Source organism: Carassius carassius, chromosome 15 (genome assembly GCF_963082965.1).
Source record: "Carassius carassius chromosome 15, fCarCar2.1, whole genome shotgun sequence".
Classification (NCBI taxonomy): domain Eukaryota; kingdom Metazoa; phylum Chordata; class Actinopteri; order Cypriniformes; family Cyprinidae; genus Carassius; species Carassius carassius.
In genome coordinates, this window is record NC_081769.1 from 20,723,095 (window position 1) to 20,741,290 (window position 18,196).

General features: G+C 37.3%; 2 protein-coding genes across 2 annotated transcripts; one reads left to right on the forward strand and one right to left on the reverse strand.

The window, feature by feature from the left end:
• Window positions 1-4,898: 4,898 nt before the first annotated feature.
• Window positions 4,899-8,509, reverse strand: LOC132158492 (alpha-1,3/1,6-mannosyltransferase ALG2-like). The gene is made up of 3 exons (XM_059567926.1): window positions 8,320-8,509; window positions 7,195-7,509; window positions 4,899-6,369 (listed from the first exon to the last, which is right to left on the reverse strand). Exons 2-3 carry the CDS (start codon window positions 7,501-7,503, stop codon window positions 5,470-5,472), a joined length of 1,209 nt encoding a protein of 402 aa, XP_059423909.1. The 5' UTR covers window positions 7,504-7,509; window positions 8,320-8,509; the 3' UTR covers window positions 4,899-5,469.
• A 163-nt stretch (window positions 8,510-8,672) lies between these two features.
• On the forward strand, window positions 8,673-13,003 carry LOC132158494 (protein transport protein Sec61 subunit beta-like). The gene is made up of 4 exons (XM_059567927.1): window positions 8,673-8,816; window positions 9,404-9,501; window positions 9,794-9,898; window positions 12,788-13,003. The coding sequence occupies exons 1-4, from the start codon at window positions 8,814-8,816 to the stop codon at window positions 12,873-12,875; spliced, it is 294 nt and encodes a 97-aa protein (XP_059423910.1). The 5' UTR covers window positions 8,673-8,813; the 3' UTR covers window positions 12,876-13,003.
• Window positions 13,004-18,196: the final 5,193 nt, after the last annotated feature.

Consider the following 18,196-nt stretch of genomic DNA (forward strand, 5'->3'; position numbering starts at 1 on the left):
ATGCATATGTACAGCTTGATGACGGCAAAAAAAATATTTTCTTAACCAGATTTTTGGCCTGATTTCTGAGTAAAAAATAAAATAATAATAATAACATTTTAATAACCACATGTATTTGAGAAGCTTAATTTCTTAACACTTCTTCAAAATTAATAACAAAGTTTTTTATTTGGCACTTTGTTCTTATTTTAAGCATTAAAACAAACAAACAAAAAATTTTATATTTGCCAATGCTGTACTGGACATCATTTACCATTGGCAAATTATTTTCAATGATTTTAAGCATAAATCTCAATGTATTTAGATACACAGACATGGTTTACGGTGACTCTCCATAGGCGTAATGGTTTTTATACTGTACAAACTATATTTACTATGGCCGTACACCAACCTTACAGGAAACTTTGTGCATGTTTTGATAAAAAAAGAAAAAACCTAAGTACAAATTATTTTTAAGCCTCTTTGATTAACAGGAACACTGAAAGTGTCCCAAATCACCTTCACGTTGTAATACCTATGTCATACCCATGCCATTATACACACACACACACACACACACACACAAATGTATTATTAAATTTCCAGAAAACAAGCCTAAATTTGCAGCTCAGTTTACATATACATACATACATATATATATATACATATATATAGTATATATATATATATATATATAGTACTGAGGAACACGACAAAAATACAAAAAAAGCTACATCCATCTCCAAAACCTCAGTCATGGGAGAGCCTAAAAATACAGAGCAAGAAAATTATTTTGTTGTAAAGGCTTATAGAAGTTATCTCTCTTGGAGTTCCTATAAACAGATGTCCGACTACTAGTAAACATCAGTGGTCCACAATGTCATTATCTCCGCAGCTGAGTTTCTCCCTCCCCACCCAACAGCTCAGCTCACCCTGGTGACTCTTAATTAAATCCTTGGCACGCATATTCCTTTACCTCTCCATTTTCTCACGCACGCACGCACACACACACACACACACACACAATGAAGTGTTGTCTTACTCGCGAGCTGGTGGCTTTTAAGGGTGGGTGCTTTTATTGAGGGACCGCGCTGTGGGTTTATCAGAGTGGTCTGTGAATAAATGGCTAACCCTCGTGCCCTCTCTCTTGGCCGTCTCTGTAATTCCGCCGCTTCCATTAGCTGCTGTATTGATAACGGTCATTAGCATATTTATGGTGATGGCGGTACGTTATTGTTTGTGTTGGTTATTAATCTTCCCTCTGAGCAATTGCTCTGACAGCTCAATCTATTCTGCCATCGCGACACACACCCGCTCACGCGCAGCGCTTTCAAGTTGAACGCCGCTTTTGTTTGAGGGTAAATAGGCGGCGTCGGGGGGCGCGCGGGACGCAGGACGGGATGGGTGATTGACGCGACCCCTCCTCAGGTGAGCGCTGATCTCCAGCTGGGCATCACTGTCACTCTGCCAACCGCTGCCAGCGTCACGCGATCGGTCCTCCGGATTACAACTGGATCTAAATGAACAAATTAAAATGCGTTTACTGTAAACACACACCTGCAATACAGCTAAACGCTTTATGGAGTCGGACAGTTGAAGTCGATGGGCATCAGCAATGCTTGGTTTGCTAAGTGTGTGTGTGTGTCTTGGTTTGCTAAGTGTGTGTGTGTGTGTTTACTCTGAGGGGAGTTGTTTTTGTGCCCGAGGAGGGCGGATGGGGGTAGCTGCGCATCTAATCGGGGGTCCCAGATGACTGATGAATATGCGCGGTGTCACTCCTTCTGTTTGAATGACAGCTCGCTGATTAAGGGCCAACTGAGGGCTGGAAAGTAGCCAGGATCACTGAGGGCAATGAGCATCTCAGCCACACACACCCTCACACACACCATCTCCATAAACACATGGCACTCCTACATAAGAGCAAAACACCTGGACAGGGAGGCAAAAACTGAAGGGGCTGTTCAAAGGTCTTGCGTTCTTGTTTGGGTCAACGTTTATAGTTCAAATGATATCCAATGGTTCACAAAAACACTTTTATCTGAATAAAAATGATCCCGTCACAGCACTAGATACGAAGTATCAAGTTTTTAACATAGAAACCACATTTTCGAAGCTTCCTGCATAGGGTCATTGGGGTCAAACAAGATGAATGTGCTTTTCTGAAGACTTGTTTTCAGAATTAGGATTTGTTTTTATTTATTTGTCCTTTTTTTCTTGTTTTAGGCATTAAAACTAAAAAAAGGTTGTTGTTTAAAATGATTAAAAATGTATTAAAAATCTATTGAAAATTATTTTCACTGTTGTAGTTTTTTTTTATCTCAATACATTTAAAGATTGCATTTAATGACTTAACTAAAGGTATATTATCTGGATTGGAGTAATATGTTTCTTAAATATATATTTTTCTTGTTTCAGTAATATTTATTATAGATTTTACGTTTATTTCTTACCTAATTGGAAAAACAGTTTTCTTGCTTTAAGCATAAACTTCTAAACAGCAGCCAGTGCACAACATGGGTTAGGAAAAATAAACTTTCAATATATAATACAAAACTCTTAAAACAAGGAGGCCAAAACTGATGATACCCAAAGCTTCTGTGTTCCACAAAGCCACTTTTATCTGAATAACACTGGTCCCTTGTGTATTTGATATAACATTTATACTCTTTAACACTAGTTATGAAATACCAATAGCCTTTAACTGCATAGAAATGACATTTTCTAAGCGTCCAGCATGGGGCTGTTGTCTATTATAAATTTGACATGTAACATCTCTTTATCTTTAGCGATAAATAATTGGTTTTACTGAGGCTATCATTTTGCTCATAACTTGCCACTGAGGGACGTTATTGATTGCCATTTTAAAAACGGAGTAAGATTTTTATTTGCTTTACACCACAGATGTAAATCAAAACCCACCCCTCACAGCACACCAATAATCCCCACCAGATATATGCTAATGTGCAGGAATATTTTATCGAAGCTGTAAAATCTGAAATCATAATTTGCAAGCGTTTTATATAAGAAAACGCTAAAAGACAGGCTATGAATACAAATGGTTGTAAACTAATATGTCACACAAAACAGTCAAGAGATATTCCTGTCTGTGTGTTTCCATCAGGGGCAAGATATTATTCCTGTTTCCTCTTTCAACACATTCTCTACCAAACAACTGCTCATTTACCTCTGGTCAGCAAATACGAACTCAACTGGAAATTAGTGTCATGCGTCTCAAGCAAATATCTCAGTCAATATTAATGAAGGAAATCTGCATATCTTTCTGCTCCATTTCAGAGCCAGTTTAGAGAAAATGTATTGCCAATAGTTTAATTCATGTGTCTGCAGCAAACAATATGAAGCTCAATATGTCTTGCTCATTGTATTCTCAAGTGCAGGCTTGATGAAAACAATTAATTACAGGTCATGTCCATCATATCTGCACTACGAAAGCTAGGACTTTCCTCCATTTACCTATTCAACAATCATCTCCACATATCTTTAGCTCTAACACAGTGAGAATGTGTAAGGTTGTGCATTCTGACCTTGTTATTGTGCCCACTTGATTTACATGTTCGCTGGCCCCATAACCCCTCTTTTTATGTTATGATTAAAACCCAATCAGTGCACGGCTAAAAATAAGGTCCTCATCTTTAACGCATAGCGTGTTAATGAGGAAAAGCAACAAAAACTGCTCCCAAACTGCCAACAAAACAGATGTGACACTAGAGAGGTAATACATCTGACCGTCTGCGATACAGAATTAAAACCTATTTAAACCCCCCCACCACCTTATTAATTTAGCATGCGAGCCCAAGTGCACTGAGGTTATCGCAGATATTGATAAATTCATGTGTGGACAGGCTGTTTAAAGCAGAGCAGTGGTTCCCAAGTAGGAGGCCTTAGCAAACATCCAAGGGGGGCTCAAAATGATTTAAAATAAGAAAAACATTTGTTTTAACATAAGCTAAAACAACTAAAAATCTATATATTTCTTACTTTATTATGTCTCCTCAATAATCTATTGTTTCATTTTAAAGAATTTGATTTCTAAACATGGAAAAGTGTTGGAAATCATTAAAATGGCATTTTATTTTTATAACAACTATAAATCCCTATCACGTATAAATTGGGATTTTCCCCAAAGCCTTATTCTTGATGTAGATCCAGTAAACTTTAAGAGTTTACTGGATATGGATTAAGAGTTTACCAGTAGATTTTAAGAGTCATGTAAATGCATTACAAAAAAAAATTAAAAATTAAAAATAAAAAAAGAAAGTGGGGTGCTTGAAGAACATTCAGTGTTTACAACTTCCAAAATCCTGAAATGCAATTACTTTGATCATATTAAAATGATTTATGGACATCTATGGATGCAGAGCGTTTTGAAAACAAATCTTTGGCATTATAGAACACATTCTTGTTATGAACAATGCGGTCACACAGGTAAAAAAAAACACAGCAATTTAAATGTTAAATTCACACAGCATCATTATCCATTTCAATAATATCATTCCAAACCTGAATGATTTTCTTTCTTCTGTGGAACACAAAATAAAATATATTTTGTAAAAAGTCCAAAACATGTATTTCACTGTATGTACAGAAAAATTTTTAAAAAGATATTTGTGTTTTGTAGATGAAAGAAAGTCATGCAGGATTAGGAATGACATGAGGTTGAGTAAACGATTCCAGGATGTCATTTTTGAGTGAACTATCCATTTATTTGGTTTATAACTGGTGTTTTGGGATACTCTGCTCAAAGTATAAAACGGTTTGTCAAATGAAATTACAATAGAAATGTTAACACAACAGTGATCTGTTCTTAATTCTGGAAATGTAAACAGGCCACTGTTTTCTCAGGTCTTATATCCAATATATACAAAAATAAAAGTTCCAAGAGACAAAGACAAACAACACAGTCACAAAGCAGCATCTCATTTAATCAGGGCTTTGGTCTCGTATCAATAGCACGAGGAGATACAGAGTCCGTAACAACCCTTTAAACCCAATACAGCATATGACCTTCAGTGTCCTAGGAAAACTTTTTTTCTTTTTCTACTCAAACAAACATCTTTAGTTTGAGACTTTAATAACTCTTAACACCTTCCATTGTTATCACTACACAAAAGCAGAGACACTGGCAAACAGAGCAGGGCACAGAAAACTTCTCGATCGATTTCTACCCGAGAAACTCTCTAATAGGCCTATGGCATAAAAAAAAAAAATACACATATACGGTCCTCAGGTCTCGCTGTGACATGCTTGATCAATGTGGCTGGCACGCAATAATTCATTAACCTCTCGGTCAGATGGGTGCACCACATTCTTCAAGGCTTGCATTGAACTCTTAAGCCATGTTAACTCCCACTGCTCTTTTCTATCATTAGAGATGACATACTTTCATTAGTCCCACCATGGCAACCGGACTGGCTGAATGCATCCGATGTGTGCTGATCCAAAGCAGAATGGCCTTTATGATGTCATATTTGGTTATTGGGTAAGGTTTATGATGTGACTGTAGAGCTGTTCGGTGAAGGCCTGCAACGAGAAGCGCTTCTGTACTCGCTCTCTTCCAGCCTGTCCCATACACTGCTTGAGTTTAGGGTCCATAACAAACTTCTGCATGGCTTCGGAGAAGCACTCAGGGGTGGGTTTGCAAAGGAAGCCTGTTTCGCCATGGGCCACAGACTCTAGCGGTCCACCAGAGTTGACCGCAATAACTGGGCAACGTGAGTACATGGCCTCAATGGGGACGATGCCAAAATGTTCATTGCTTGGAGTGTACAGTACACAAGTGCTGCTGTACAGCAAAGACAGTTTTTGTTTGTCTGAGAAGGAGCGCAGGAAGGTGACGTGGTCCTCCAGGCCTAGAGAGGACGCTAGTGAGCGCAACTCTTCATAGTGCTCTACATTCTCAACCACTCGCTCGTCATAACCCCCCGCCATCACGAGGTGCACGTGCTCCCATTCCCCTGGAGACAGACGCTCTTTCAGGGCCGCTAACGCTTGTAGCGCCAATGGCAGGTTCTTTTTGCGTTCATAACGGTTGATTGACAGAAAGGTGAGGCTCCGCCCCTCAGGGAGCAGTCCACTGAGGCCCTCTACTTCAACATCAAAAGCTGACGAGTTCAGAGAGGGATAAAGGACGTCGGTTTGAATCTCAGCCAGTTTGGGGAACGTCTGTTTGAAGACTCCTGCAGTGAACTGGCTGTTGACCAAAATGCGATCAGCCATGCCTGTGGTCAGTTCCTCGAACCAGTCGATGGGGCCTCGATATATGTGCTTCAGAGCCGAGCGACGCTGTGTCAGTAGTTGGTCAGGGAAATGACAGTAGAATAGGACTTTCTTTCTGTGGCGTGCCAAACGCAAAAAGGGTATACATGCTGAAACCTGAAAGAAGGGAGAGATGAGCAGACAAAATGAACCCTTGTGGTTGTGAGGAGAACGATTCTGTTGATTCTGACTGCTCAATCAAAGCAGTCTGTGGTCTGATAAACTGTTGATTTGACCAATGTCTACGGCATCTTTTATAGTCTGGTCATATATTATGTCTCTTGATGGCTTTTCTGTAGCTCAAACTGTACAGCATGGTGCTAGCAACACCAAGGTCATGGGTTTGATTCCCAGTGAATGCATAAACCGAAAAAAAAAGTGTTGCACAAATGCACAAATGTAAATTTAAAATGCATTACTTAGCTCGTTCTTCTCACATAATAAAATAATTTCAAGTTTGTAAACCTATACAAACAGTTCATCCAAAAAAAAAAAAAAAAAAAAATGATTCTTTCATACATAAAAAAAATCACTGCAATGCTTTAGAGTAGGTCTAGATATCTTCAGTTCAAATTAACGAGGAACATTTGAGGAGTAAAAGTTAGATAATATGTTTGGAAATGTTTCTCAGTACTTTATTAAAGTCCACCACTAAAAAAAAAGAGAAGTGCTGTTAGGCTGAAATAAAATAAAATGTTGGATGAAATGTTGCTGTGGCAACTACCTAAAATAAATAAGTTTTAATACCGAAAATGACTAAAAGTGCAATAAACAATAAAGCTAAATAGAAAAAAAAAATAAAAAATCATGTACAAAAAAAAACATTTACATTTTTTACTGAAAATATTAAAATGATAGATGATACAAAATATGAATAAATACTTTAATACCAAAAAATAACACTGATAATTAGTAGTTAGTGCTAGTAGCATTAGTAGTTACCTGATCACAGAAGACAACATCGAACTCCTCCCCACTAAAGAGCACAAGGACGAGAGTTACATAGATCATGCGCAGGTATGCACAGAGAGCGTGGAAATAACCGAACACGCTGGTGGGCAGCCAGTCGCCCACACACACCACAGGCAGGTCAGGTGAGAGCGTCTCAGAGAAGCAGTGCTGGGGGTCATAGTGTGCAGTCCAGATCTGAACGCTGCATCCACGAGAGCGCAGAGCTACAGCTGCATCCACCACCAGACGCTCAGCTCCACCTATACCCAGATCAGGGTGCAGGAACACCACACGAACCATCCTGTCCTGAGTCAAAAGGAGGTCAAATGAACAATACACCTTATTTTTAAGCTTGAGACAAAGAAACTAGACTTTCCAGTTGCTGCTGTATAGAAATCCTAGTGATCTAGATGAAGACATTTCTTTTTTTTTATACCAATCATTATAAATAAGCTCTTAAAAGAAAACTTTATGATTTTTTTAAATTACTTAAAAACAGATAAAAGTTAACAATGATTTCATCAGATGATTAACCAAGTATTTCATGCCACTGTGTTGTTACAACAGGCCAGAACACACGTCTCTGTTCATGTCACTGGGTCACAATCTATCATAAGCTCCATTACATTCATATATATATATATATATATATATATATATATATATATATATATGTGTGTATGTATATATGTATGTATGTATGTATATATGTATGTATGTATGTGACCCTGGACCACAAAACCAGTCATAAGGGTGTAATATTTGTAATATTTTGACCCACACAATGTATTGTTGGCTATTGCTACAAATATACCCTTGCTACTTAAGAGGTTTTGTGCTCCAGGGTCACAAATGTTATAACAGTCCTGCAACGTTAAATGTCTGCAGGTATCTATAAACAAGTGGGACACGTCAGTTCAGAGCTGAAAAACATCAATATTCATTCTCAATGTCATGTTATATTAGTAAAATATAAATCTAGACTCAGTAACGTATATAACGTTACCCTGCTACACACCAAGTAGTAACACTGTAACATCATATTTAATGTTAATCAAATTGTGCTTACAGTGTTAGTTAACAACCAGACAATATGTTTAAAAATATCGTGATGACAACGCACTCACCTGTACTCTTACAATTACTGACACTAATACTCAGCAGCCTCAAAGTTCGCAATTTCGTGAAACCGGCTTCCTGATTGAGCCAAAATGTCTACCCTACTCTGTACACATCATCCATCGCACATAACACGTCACTGAATTCCATTGAACCGCCTTTGAGTTTTCCCAAATGAAATTCTGAAGCTAGGCTACTTTTACTGAAAATATTCTGTTTTTTTATTACCTGTTTTGACTTTGTATGTCAAATCTAGGTTCAGAAACCATCCCAAAAGTGTTAAAAAGTAACGTGAGGGATCACAGTTCCAGTCAGGCACATAACTGGCACCTATATGGGTCCTTTCTGTAGCTGTCGTGGCCTTTTCAGTGAAACGTCATCAACAGGCTGTCTCTTGTTAGTGGTCAGGATCGGCTGGAGTTCAGCAAGAGGCTGTCAGCTAGATTCACTCTTTTCTCCACAGACTCCTGAAATATATACTATTGAACAAAATGGTAAGTAATTAATAACAAATAGTAACAAATAATAAGTAGTTTGCGCGTACTTAACGTTACAGTTATATCTGGATTGCTATGTGATACGTTAGCTCAGTAGTAACATAACGTTACCGTTACTGGCACACGTTAACTGTACTTAACTTAGTTCTGCCAATTTACTTGCTTTGCAGCTACTTAGATTTGAGTTTCAACTACTGGAATTGCAGTTTTGAATAGTATTTAGTTATATGCTAGTAGATGTATTAAGTTTGTAGGCTTCATTCGCTCGCTAGCTGCAGTTGTATGAGAGACGTGGCTCTTTTAAGTTCGACCCCCACACCAGCTCTACAGTCTAAATCTGACTCGCGGTCTCAGTCTGAATACCAGCTTATAATATAGAACCTATGTGCATTATTTTGCCGTTTGAACATCTGTTGATCTATATCTTTTCTAGAAGCTTTTAATGAAAATGTATTGTGCTTGCGTTAAAGTTTATTTATATATACTTAATAAATGGTATATTGGTGAAACATATTAGCTAAGGTGTTTGTTTTGACAATAAATGCACTTGATTTACTACATCCTCTGTTTGTCCCTCTATTCAGCCTGGACCCGCATCTAGTGCAACAAATGTTGGGGCCTCCAGCCGGTCCCCGAGTAAGACCGTGGCCCCCCGCACCGCCGGCACCTCAGCCCGACAGAGGTAAGAAAGGACCTCGCAAGAGTTTGGTTTGGGCCTTAATACACCATCAGGCTGGATCAAAGAGCTTTTCTTTGTGTTTTTGTGATTTGATCAGCAGACCTGAAAGATATTGTTTTAGACAAGTCAGAAGTTGAGGCCCTAATCAGTGTTTTGTCCTGCAAATTCGACATCATCAGGGGTTGATTTCATTGATTTAGCTGCACTGATTAGTGAGTGTTTGGTAATCTCTGACACTTTGATTTGTCCTGTATATTTAAGCAGAGATTTTTTTTATTGTTGTTGATTTCATCAGGAAGGCCCCTAGCAGTGCTGCACGCAGTGGAGGCCGATCCACAGCATCGGCGGGCACAGGAGGGATGTGGCGCTTTTATACTGAGGACTCACCAGGACTTAAAGTGTGAGGATTCATATTCACACACAATTAGGGATGTCCCGATCAGGTTTTTTTGTCCTCGAGTCAGAGTCATTTGATTTTGAGTATCTGCCGATACCGAGTCCCGATCCGATACTTCTATAATACATAAAAAAAGAATAAAGAAGAGCGAAAAAACAGATCCAGGATCTTCAATAAATTACATTTTGAAATATATTCAAATATAAAACAGCTATTTTAAATAGGCTAGTAAAAATATTTCAATCTTACTGTTTTGCTGTACTTTGGATCAAATAAATGCAGGCTTGGTAAATAGAAGGGACTTCTTAAAAAAAAAAAAAAAAATAAATAAAAAAAAAAACCTTAACAAGCTTACTGTTCAAAAACTTCTGACTGGTATTATAGGCAACTTTATTTTTTCTCTAATTTCTATTTTTTAATTGGCTTAGAAATCTATAAATGCTGGACAATAACAAATAATAATGATTTGTTTATATACTACAAACACTGTTTATCACATAATAATGCAGAATAGTTTCTATACTGTAATACTATGTCAATCAGCACTGCATTGTTCATACTTTATTTATCACCTGCCGGAGATGACTTGAAGAACAATTTATTGTCGTAATCGTATATTAACGTCTTCGTGTTTGCATAAGTTTCTGTTTTCCTGTGAGCAGCACAGCATAGCTGGACGCTTTTGTCCATATTAGGAATATCCTGATATCAGCGCGAGAGCGCGCTCCGGCTTCGAGTATGAATGAAACACACACTGCATGAGAGTTTAGCGCTCTGTGATGTTCATCTCGCTGTATCCTGGGTCCGAATGAAATATCAGGTCATGCGCAAACTATCATGTCTCTTTGAGTTTGAATCTATATTTATTCACACCAGCTCTTGAAAACAAAGTGATGTCATGTCGCACGCGTCGCTGTTTCTGTGAGGAGTCAAAAGGGTCTAACTCTGTGCCACCGCATAACAAACGATCCTCCTGATCGGGAGGTAACGTCCGATTCCGATCGAGTCTGAAACCACGCGATCGGGCCCGATTTCCGATCACGTGATCGGATCTGGACATCCCTACACACAATACAGAATGATTAAAATACTGTCCACTCAGAGATACAACAACATATTCTAAAAATCGAAGAAAAAAATTTACACTACAGTTTCAAAGATTGAGAGGTTTTTTGTTTCTAAAAAAGAAAAATCCTTTTTTTTTTTTTTTTTTTTTTTTTTTTTAAACCAAACATGCTTTAAACTTGAAATCCTATGGAAAACAAATGTATCTTGTTACCACAAAAATATTAAGCAACAACAAATCAGTGTATTTCAGTGACTTCTGAAACATCGTTCACCTTTGCCATCAGAGGAATAAATTCCATTCTAAAATTTGACTGTAGAAAGTTATTTTTAATCCAATTAAATGGAAATGTATTATTTTACTTGGTATAATGTTTCACAATATTATTATTACTTTTAAATGCAGACTTTGTGAGCATAAGACATTTAAAACATAAAAAAAAAACTTTTGAATAGTTTATGTACTTGAATAAGAGTTATTATTATTATTATTATTATTAAATGTAGGTTTTCCTAATTAATTTACTTCTGAGGCACCATTATTATTCAGTTCTTCATTTGCATGTATTTGAAAATAGATTGCAGAAATAAAAAAAAAATTCAGGTACAACCAGCCAATTCAGATAAAAATTGTTAATTACAAAGTCATTTCTTTAGATGTTGGACAGTTTTCTTTTTCAGATTTTTATTCAGTGCTTTTTTTGTAATAAAATCGTATTTTGATATGTAATGCTCTCATACAGTATTTTTCCCCCCTTTTTATTGCTAGCAATTATGGTTTTATTTTTTTTTAACAAACAGCTGTGTGTGGGAAAACATCTACTAGCAATGAAATCATATCAGACATATTTTTATTGCTTAAAGACAAAATAAGCAAAGGTTACAATTTGAGATACTTAATGTGCAAAGAACCAACACAGATGCTCATTTTTAATTCATCCCCTCAGCTCAACAGGAAGTGACACGGAAGGGAGGGGCAGAGGGTTCTGAGAGGTTTAGCATTTATAAGGATAAACATGAAATTTTAACGACAGGAAATTGGCCTCATGGGCTCAACTTCCGTCTTTATTTGATGTCTCCCCTGCCGTTTCCCTCCTACAGCTGTGTTCATGTGTGTGTGCTGTAATTAGAGCCATTCTCTCAATGCAACCAACTTCTATAATAGTGTCTTCCTTTGCTGCCATTTGTGCTTGTTTTTAAGGTTGCTGTTCTAGATCGGTAACGTTACATCTGTTCATTGCGTACAAACAAATAAGCCAACCATATCATAATAGATTTGAGGGAGTCGACTGTGACCGTATTTACAGTCAAGAGTCTCTTAGAGTAGGAGAGTCTGTGTGGAGTTGTGTGTGAAGTATTTTTCACTTTTAAGGTTTTGTGTGTGGGTCTGTGTTTTGAGCTTAATTAAAGTTCCCTCAGTAAAGGTCACATCAATTAAAGCCTGAGGGGTGGCCCTTCAGTCGGCATGGTTACACGGCTGCCTAGTGACCCAAGGGATGGTCAGTTCCTGCTTTAATAAAGCCCCACATTTTCCAACTAGCTCGTTAACAGTATCCAACTCACCAGCGTTTAGAATCCTAATTAACTCATCTTCTATCACATGATCAAGACGAGCAGTCCTGATTGGCCCACTGGGAGGACATTTGTGCCAGTCTTTTTTTATTTATTTTATTACATATTGTAAATGAAATGTGAGAAATAGATACTGAATTTAGTCTCTATGTCCTCCACTAGGGATCCCTCTGTCTTACTGCTGTTTTTTTTTTTAATGTTCATAAGAATGATTTGGCAGTGGTTCCATCTATTCCTGGTTCTGTCTTGTTGCAGTGGTCCGGTTCCAGTTTTGGTGATGAGTCTGCTCTTTATCGCATCTGTATTCATGCTGCACATCTGGGGCAAATACACCCGCTCCTAAACCTGCATGACCTCTGGACTCCGACCCTGAAGCCTGTCACCGAATCTTAAGCCATTGGATATGGACCAAACTCTGACCATCAACACCCAATCCCTTTTTTCTTTATTAAAACTACCATTTCAAGGTTATATATATATATATATATATATATATAATTATTATTATATTATTATTATTTTTTTTTTTACAATACAAGTACAAGTTAATGCAGCCACTACAACCATTTGGTAATTTAAAAAACATCAGTTTTTGCTTGCCGTTTTCTTAATTTTTTCCAGCTCACCAGATCAGGACATCCTTTTTTTTTATACATGTAAATTGTACAATAAAATGCAATACAACGTCACCATTGTTTTTCTTTAATCTATGGCGGGGGAAAAAAATCTGAGGGTGTGATTTGCGTCACAGGGCATAATTTGCATATCTTCAGTTTGCGGCAGAAGAAGGGGTTGCATGCAAATGTGCATTCCAGATGTGCTGTTAGTGCACGTATGAGATCAGATACACCCGTCTCTGAACATGATGTAATATGTTATTACCCCTAGTTCACTGAGCCTGCAGCCATGTCCCATCAACACACCTGTGCACACCCTAAACCTTTCTCTGCAACACCATTGTATACAAAGGGAATAAAAAAAAAAAAAAGAATTTCTTTAAATCGGAGCTATTCATATTTTAAAACTGTACAATTGGTGGTTTTGCTTTTAAATTGCCTGTGTAAATGTCTCGTTATATATTCTGATGATCTGTTTTCATTTCAGTCTTAGAAAATTACAGGTTTTTCAGTACTCCAGAAACCAGAAAATCTGTAACTGTAATTATTATATGACTTTGGGCATGTTTAAGGTGCAGTCTGTAATGCAGGGGACTGAGTTTGATACGAGCTCAAAGTTCATTGAACATAAAACAGGAGATGTGGTTGATGCTAGAAGAACTGTTCGAATTAAAGGCAAATGGCATTTAAAATATCTAGTGATTGGTAGAATTGTAATATGCATGCTAAATGAATTCACGAGGGAGGTACTCGTTTTTCTTTTGACTGAAAAACACTTGTACAGTAACCTTAGCCATAGTTTAACAGAAATCAGAAAAAAATTATGTGGATTCTTACACTTGCAACACTTAGCAAACTTACATAAAATGACCTATTTTTGTATATTTCATCACCTACAGGACATAACCTGTTGCACATAATTTAGTCATGTTCAAAATCAAAACAGGCCAGCTAAGTTCGTCATTTACCTCAGGGTATGTCATACAAATTTTGCTAAAGACATAGATCCCCCAAAAAGTAGTACCCTTCACAAATTTTATTTTGGGTTGTAATATATATATATATATATATTTTTTTTTTTTTTGCCGATAATATTCACAAACACACTTGAAACTGAAGGCGCAGCTGTGATTTAATTGTTAGCGTGTATTCATAGAACCGAACGTCAATGATGGAGATTGGACTGTAGGAGGCGCTGTGACCCACTCTTAGTTAAACAGCCTCTCGGTGTGTGTGTTTGAGAGAGAGAGAGAGAGAGAGAGAGAGTGTGTGTGTGTGTGTGTGTGTGTGTTTGAGTCCGAGTCTGTGTTCTTCATTATTCATGTCCTAACTGAGAGTAAGGTTTCCCTCTGGTTCACTCTAATCCCAACAGCTAACAACGCAGTCAGAATTATTCAGTATCATCTCAAAAATGGATCCATATGGACAAGGACTTGTGCATTTGAGTGTGTGTGAGAGATTTCATGAAGTGTGTTTTAATTGTTGTCCACTGGGCTCTATGTGCTACTTTAGGCCGAGATCCAGAGTTTATGACTAATTAATGCATTAACATAAAATAATTTCAGATTATTTGCTTCGGATACAAAAAAAGTGTGATCAAGAATGTTTCAAAGAGTGTGCCTATATATTAAAAGCACAGTCTGCAACACATTCAAATAACAAAGTGTCAAGTAACAACTGTTTAAAATACTTTCTCTAGGCCTATATTTTCATTTGTGTTTTCCCCCCTGATATATTGCCCACTAACATATTAATGGACAAGGTGTTATCACATTGAAAGGTTTTCAGAATTCTATGAAATTTGACAACGTGATGAGTGTGTTGACACCTCAAGATTCAGTTTTTTTTTTTCTGTTCGTATATTTGTCTTTTTTTTTTTTCTAACCATTTCCTGAGCTCTAACCACTGCGTAGAGGGACAGCCCCAGAGAAACACGCTCACAGATATCACCAACAAGAGCAGCATGCACAAGTCTCATATACACAGTTTCAAAAGGCCACATGGCTCATTGTCAATGCAGACACACTTCTTTCTTTCTCCTTCTCTCTCACTCACATGCACATATATACAGACTTCCTTCCTCATTTCCTCGGAGGACACACGCGGTCAGGCGTTCACTGCTGTCCCTTAGTGATATCAGTTTCAACACATTTCCTGTATCAGTTCAGTCACATAACTTCAGCTATAATGAAAATTTGAATAAAACTATTTCAAGTCAAAAGGTGGTGATGTGGAGGAAACCATAAGTGGAGCGGCTCTGTTTGGAAACCCCAGGCTGGCAGTGGCAAGTCAAGGTGGAAATGCAGGTTTAGCTCATTTTGAGAGGATGTGGTTCAGGAAAGAGCGCAGTTTGTCTCCACCCCCAAAAGTTGGTAAGATGGACCCTTCCACTTGGGGAAATTCTGTGTAATACTGGAACAAGAAAGAGGGGGGAGTGGTCAGGTCTAAACTGGGTCCAAAATGCTTTGTGATCTGATGACTCAAACCATGTTTGGAGGTAGGCAGAAACGTATGTTACAACATTGCATTTGTAGTGTAAATGTAAATGTGTTGTTGATTAAAAGTTTGTCTACACAAGTGTCAGACATCCATTGTGCTAAAACAAGAGTATTAAACATTGTCGGTAATATATGATTGATATATAAAAACATTTTCCCGTAATGGAACACTTGAGATGGATGATAATACCAGGTGCAAACAGGCCTGAGCATGATCGTGCTGAGCTTTAATCTGCCCACTTTTTTTTTTTAACAAAACATGCTTCATACATACCTTTGATTAGTTCAGTAGTTATTTGAAACACCGTAGAATCACATTCGCATGCAGAGTAAACCAGGTGTGACACATTACAGTTTTTGCTGACAGGCACTGTGACATGTGCCTGTCAAACTGTGGTACAAAGTGAAATCAAATCTGACAAGTGCAGTTTGTCTTCTTGAAAGAGACATATAGTGTGAAGACGAGTTTGTAATGGCCTGGAGGTGATGATATGGTGACATTGGTATAAAATAGATCAAGACACAGAACAGTAACAAGCCACTCCTCGTCTGTGGGAAGTGGGCCTCCTGCATTCTTTCATTTTTGGACTTACATAACATAAAAAGTGTATTGTGATCTGTGCCAAGGCGATTCACTGTTCTTAGGAAATAGATAATAATCTCAGAACTGTTAGCCTAAATGTTCATGCGTCTGCTCACATTAAATATCAAAGTGAATAATTTGTCATGACCCAGTGCATACACAGATATGGGTGATTTTTTTATGACTTCTTCAAACCATGTTTTATTTATGTTAAAATTGTGTAACAAGGATATTGGAATAGGTACATCATAAAGAGGTATGCATTTTGCTAAAATATTTCTGTAATATAACATTTCTGATCTTCCAACATGCCATATTATCGCACTTATATTATTAACTAAATAAGTTAAAATGTAAATATAAAATGTTTTTTTTTATATATATAAAAATTATTCTGCAGAATGTTTGATGTGATAGTAATGACAGCAAAATTGGGGACATTGTAGACAAAACATTTTTTTTTAACATTTTGTAAAAGTTTACAATTTTTCTTTTTTGAAAAAATCACTTGTAAATGTAATGTTTCTTTGTAAAAAGTGAAAATTAGAACACACACACACACACACACACACACACACACACACACACACACACACACACTCACACACACACACACACACACACACACACACACACACATATACATACATATATATAGATATATATATGCAATACCAAAAGCATTGTAATATATTTAAACATACATTATATATATATATATATGTTTAATTAATTTGTATGTTTAAATATATTACAATGCTTTTGGAATTGCATCCTTTTAAAGAGTTTTTTTCTTCTCTAATTGAATAATCACCCATATACCACACACCCTTTGTGGTTATGACACCTTCACCCATTTATGGTTCAGAATGAAGTGTTTAAAGTCAAAAAGAAAGCTGATTGCTGTCCTCCTTTATTAATCTGTGTCTTTGATCTGGGAGTCTCTGATGTTTGGGTGTATTTCTGTTTCAGTCTCTGTCCATTCGTGCCTCATGTGCACGGTGTGTGTTTGTCCGGCAGTGTAGCTGGGGCGTATGGCTCAATGAGTTTGAGCCGTATTGGAATTGCCTGCTCTCCTCAGGGAGCCAGAGCGGACAACTGGTGTGGAATGGCGGGAGAAGAGCAGCAACTTCATGATGGCAGTGTGTGTGTGTGTGTGTGTGTGTGTGTGTGTGTGCGGAAGCATTCTAGGAGAGTGCCTGGCTTTAATGGATCATATGGTTGATAAAGCGTGGAATGGAGAGACAGCCGCTATCGATCCTACACAAAGTCCAATGCTACTGAGGTCCTTTGAGGCGCACACACACACACACACACACACACACACACATAAGAAGACCATCAAGTATGTATGTATGTATCTTTGCTGACAATGCTTATATATAATGACAGAAATCTTTCTTCATTTTTGACATTTTGATTTGGATGTAAGTGAATATTCAGTTCAGTGAGTAAGATGTTAATTCAGTAATGTTCCTTCAGGATTCGTCATACTGATTCAAACTGATAACTTCTGGGCTTTTTGAACTAACTGTTTGAGCTATATTCTTTATTCGGATTCACTAAAAACAGGCTCAAAAGAGACATTTCCTCATCAATCAGACTACATACCACTGTATTTGAGTCACTAAAACAAACAGATTCATAAGAGTAATTAGTTTGGTTATCAGACTGCACTGTTTTCTTTTTTGAATTGACTAAAAAGAAGAGGCTCATAGGAGTCATTTGTTTGGTGATAGGTCTATAGTGCACTTTACATTTTGATTCATTAAAAAACTGTCTCAAAAGAGTCATTTGTTCATCAATCTGATTACATGCCATTGTATTTGATTCACTGAAAAGAACAGTATTATAAGAGTCATTTGTTTGGTTATCAGACTACATTGTTTTATTTTTTGATTCACTAAAAAGAACAGGTTCATAAGAGTCAGTTACTAAAAATATTGACATTTTCGGCTCATAAGAA

What these genes read in the sequence shown, in the direction of transcription:
- LOC132158492 (XM_059567926.1), bottom strand. Translation starts at nt 7,503, where the DNA reads ATGGTTCGTGTGGTGTTCCTGCACCCTGATCTGGGTATAGGTGGAGCT. An exon ending in ATGTTGTCTTCTGTGATCAG is followed by an intron (nt 6,370 to 7,194) that starts GTAACTACTAAT and finishes CCCTTCTTTCAG; the next exon opens with GTTTCAGCATGTATACCCTT.
- LOC132158494 (XM_059567927.1), top strand. An exon ending in GGCACCTCAGCCCGACAGAG is followed by an intron (nt 9,502 to 9,793) that starts GTAAGAAAGGAC and finishes TGATTTCATCAG; the next exon opens with GAAGGCCCCTAGCAGTGCTG. An exon ending in GACTCACCAGGACTTAAAGT is followed by an intron (nt 9,899 to 12,787) that starts GTGAGGATTCAT and finishes GTCTTGTTGCAG; the next exon opens with TGGTCCGGTTCCAGTTTTGG.